The sequence below is a fragment of the Priapulus caudatus genome, unplaced genomic scaffold (genome assembly GCF_000485595.1).
Source record: "Priapulus caudatus unplaced genomic scaffold, Priapulus_caudatus-5.0.1 Scaffold565, whole genome shotgun sequence".
In the NCBI taxonomy this organism is placed as follows: domain Eukaryota; kingdom Metazoa; phylum Priapulida; class Priapulimorpha; order Priapulimorphida; family Priapulidae; genus Priapulus; species Priapulus caudatus.
The window spans coordinates 47,191-51,284 of NW_014577626.1; the positions used below are offsets into that span (position 1 = coordinate 47,191).

The 4,094-nt window shown below is 41.2% G+C and overlaps 1 protein-coding gene across 1 annotated transcript in view; it reads left to right on the top strand.

Moving 5' to 3' along the window:
* The window catches only part of LOC106811696, a 4,847-nt gene extending 3,110 nt beyond the window's left edge, over positions 1–1,737 (top strand). Inside the window, exons 2-4 of the mRNA XM_014815399.1 lie at positions 247–355; positions 475–650; positions 1,204–1,737. Coding sequence (XP_014670885.1) covers positions 247–355; positions 475–650; positions 1,204–1,737 — 819 coding nt within the window. The remainder of the gene's footprint in view (positions 1–246; positions 356–474; positions 651–1,203) is intronic.
* Positions 1,738–4,094: the final 2,357 nt, after the last annotated feature.

The following is a 4,094-nucleotide window of genomic DNA, read 5'->3' on the forward strand; positions in this document are numbered from 1 at the left end:
TTCGGCGTGGACGTATCTCTGTAGCGGGCAGTGTGAGTGTGTATGATTGCGAATACTAACACACAGGTAGTTTCGTCCGGGATTCGTCTCTGCATCTGATCTGATTCAAATTGTTTTTTTAATGATGATTTTGTCCGCTCAGCCCTAATAATGTAGCTGTCGTCAATATCTTATGTCTAGCGTCTATATCTAGCATCTACATCTACATCTACCTCTACTGTACTCTCATCTACATCTACAATCTAGCTCTACATCTTACATGTACTCTACATCTACATCTACATCTACATCTACCTCTCACATCTACATCTTTACATCTACATCTACATCTACATCTACATCTACACCTACACGCGTACATCTCATTATATTCAGATCTACAGCTACATCCCTCACCATCTACATCTACTCTACATCTACACCTAATCGTTACACCTACATCTACATCTACATCTTACATTACCTTACATCTAGGACATCTAACACCTACACCTACATCTACATCTATATTCAGCATATACCTACGTCTACCATTAAATCTACACCTACATCTTACATCTAACCTCTACACTCCTACCACCTACCTCTACAGTCTACTCTACATCTACATCTACATCTCATGCTACATTCTTATATTCACGGATCTACATGCTAGCATCTAATCTACATCTACCCTACCTCTACACTGCTACATCTGACACCTACATCCTACTCTAATTACATCTACACGCTACTCTACATCTCCATCTACATGCTAGCATCTACTCTACTCTACATCTTATATTCACATCTACAGTCTACATCTACGCATCTACATTAGCATCTACATGCTAAATCGTACATCTACAGCTTACATCTACATCTACATCTACATCTACACTAAACTATAGATCTACATTGCTGTACGAATCTACAGTCTACATCTACATCTGACATCTACATGCTATATTGCACTCTACATCTACATCTACACTCTACACCCTACAGTCTACATATAAATCTACATCTAACTCTACTCTCATTATTACCATACTACATCTACATCTACATCTACATCTACCATCTACATTCTAATGCTACTTACATGCTAGCTCTACACCTACATGCTACATCTACACCTACACCTACATCAATCTACATCTACATCTACATTACATGTACTACTACATCTACATCTAGCCTACATCTAGCACCTACATCTAGCTCTGCACCTACACCTACATCTACTTTACATTTACTATCTACATCTACATACATCTCCATCTACATCTAGCACTCTACATCTACATGCTACATTACACCTACACCTACGATCTATATTCAATCTACAGCTACTCTACATCTATATTCCATCTACACCTAGCATCTACATCTATATTCACATCGTACAACGCGTACATCTACATCTACATCTACATCTACATCTACATCTACACCTACTGTACATGGCTACACTACATCTGCATACTATCATCTACATCTCACCTACATCTACATCTGCACGCTATCACTACATGCTTACATTTACACTCTTACTTCTACATCTACATCTACTCTATATTCCGATTAGCATCTACATCGACACCCTACATCTACAATCTAGCAGTCTACATCTACATTCAGCGATCTACATCTACACTCTACACCTACACTACATCTACATCTAGTATTCCATCTACACCCGTACTCTACATCTACATCTTACGATCCTACCTCTGCATTACATCTAGCATCTAACCCTACCATTAACATCTACCACTAACCTAATCTCTATCTACATCTACATCTATGCATCTACACTAACTCTAGCAGTTACATCTACATTGCTAGCATGCTAGCATCTACCTTACACTCTCATCTACTCTACATCTACACGTACATCTACATCTACATCTACATCTACACCTACATCTACATCTACATCTACTCTACACGTACACCTACATTAACATTTACATTTCATTCCCATCTACATCTAGAGCATCTACATCTACATCGCTATCTATGTCTATCTATCTATTCTATCTATCTATCTATCATCTATCTATCTATCTATCTATCTATCTATCTGTAGATGTAGATGTAGATGTAGATGTAGATGTAGATGTAGATGTAGATGTAGATGTAGATGTAGATGTAGATGTAGATGTAGATGTAGATGTAGATGTGAATATAGATGTAGATGTAGATGTAGATGTAGATGTAGATGTAGGTGTAGATGTAGATGTAGAGGTAGGTGTAGATGTAGATGTAGATGTAGATGTAGGTGTAGATGTAGATGTAGAGGTAGGTGTATATGTGAATATAGATGTAGATGTAGGTGTAGATGTAGATGTAGATGTAGATGTAGATGTAGATGTAGATGTAGATGTAGATGTAGATGTGAATATAGATGTAGATGTAGATGTAGATGTAGATGTAGATGTAGATGTAGATGTAGATGTAGATGTAGATGTAGATGTAGATGTAGATGTAGATGTAGATGTAGATGTAGATGTAGATATAGACCTAGACATAGATATTGACGACAGCTTACAGGGTTATTAGGGTGAGGGACAAAATCATCATGAAAACAATTTGAATCAGATCAGATGAGAGACGAATCCCGGAAAACTACCTGTGTGTATGTATTCGCAATCATACACACTCAACTCGCCCGTACAGGAGATACGTGCCCGCATGCTAGGATATAGACAGCTTTGGTCACAAACATGGTGTCACGCTGTCACCACATTTTCATACGCAGTATATTATTGTCTATACCTTGTCTGTATCTTGCCTGTACCTTGCCTTCCCTTGTCTGTACCTGCCTATACCTTGCCTATACCTTGCCTATACCTTGCCTATACCTTGCCTATACCTTGCCTATACCTTGCCTGTACCTGGTCTGTACCTTGCCTGTATCTTGCCTGTATCTTGCCAGTGCCTTGCCTGTACTTTCCCTGTACCTTGCCTGTACCTTGCCTTACCTTGCCTGTACCTTGCCTGTACCTTGCCTGTACCTTGTCTGTGCCTGTCAGTAGTACCCTGATACTAAATCTCGCTCGCACGTTCTAGTCGAGTTATGAGCCTTCGCATTTACGTGAAAAATAAGTCCTGTTTTATCGAGCTCGCAAGACAATGGTGGCTTCTGCTATTCACATGGACTGGGGCAGGCGTTCCCACAGCTTTAATTAAACTGAACAGGTAATGTCAGGCGCATCGATATATCACGCATGTACTAGCCGTAGAAGAAAAGAAGCATGCATTCACGCACGTACGCATGCACGCACGCACGGAGGCGCACGCACACACGCGCACGCATGCACGAACGCAAACGTCCGCAAGCACGCACGCACGCGCGAAGGTTACTGTCGTTGTGCGCCAAGAATCATAAGCTAGCAATGATAGCACGCCTTCAGCTGCCATTCACAGAGAAAAACTCATAACTGCCCGCCGACATTGTACGGATGCACGTACATACGCGCTCATTACAGTCGTCTGCTTTGTCGTGACGTTACTGATTACAAGTGGGAACAAACATCGAAGCAAAATGTTGGAAAAATAAGTCTCGTCTGTGACTGCTACATGCGCTTCCTGCGCTATTCACGACAGCTATGGCCGCGGGGTACGTATATCTCGGTTTACTATAGCCTTCGCTGCGTTGCAGCTAACGCGCTAAAACAGACGTACTCGGTTGGTGTTCGGCCACTAGTCGGTGGATTGGGCGTCTGAGCTCACAAACTTGGGGGAGAAGCCCACACATTATTACACGTTTGAGTCTTAGCCATGCAACGCTATGAACTGCGATATTCACTGAAGAGCCAACTGCGAACAACACGATTCCTAATGCTATTTAATGTAATTCGATTGCTCACAAATTGGGGGAAGAAAGAACCCCACACATTAGAACACGTTATAGCAGTAAGTGACGCTACGTTAGCAACGAACGGCAAAATCTAACTCTACTTCTCTGCTAGTCACTGTCTTGTCAGGTTCATCGAACTCCTTGTTATAAATTTAAATATTCCCCTGAAAGGGTCTCTCTCTCTCTCTCTCTCTCTCTCTCTCTCTCTCTCTCTCTCTCTCTCTCTCTCTCTCTCTCTCTCTCTCTC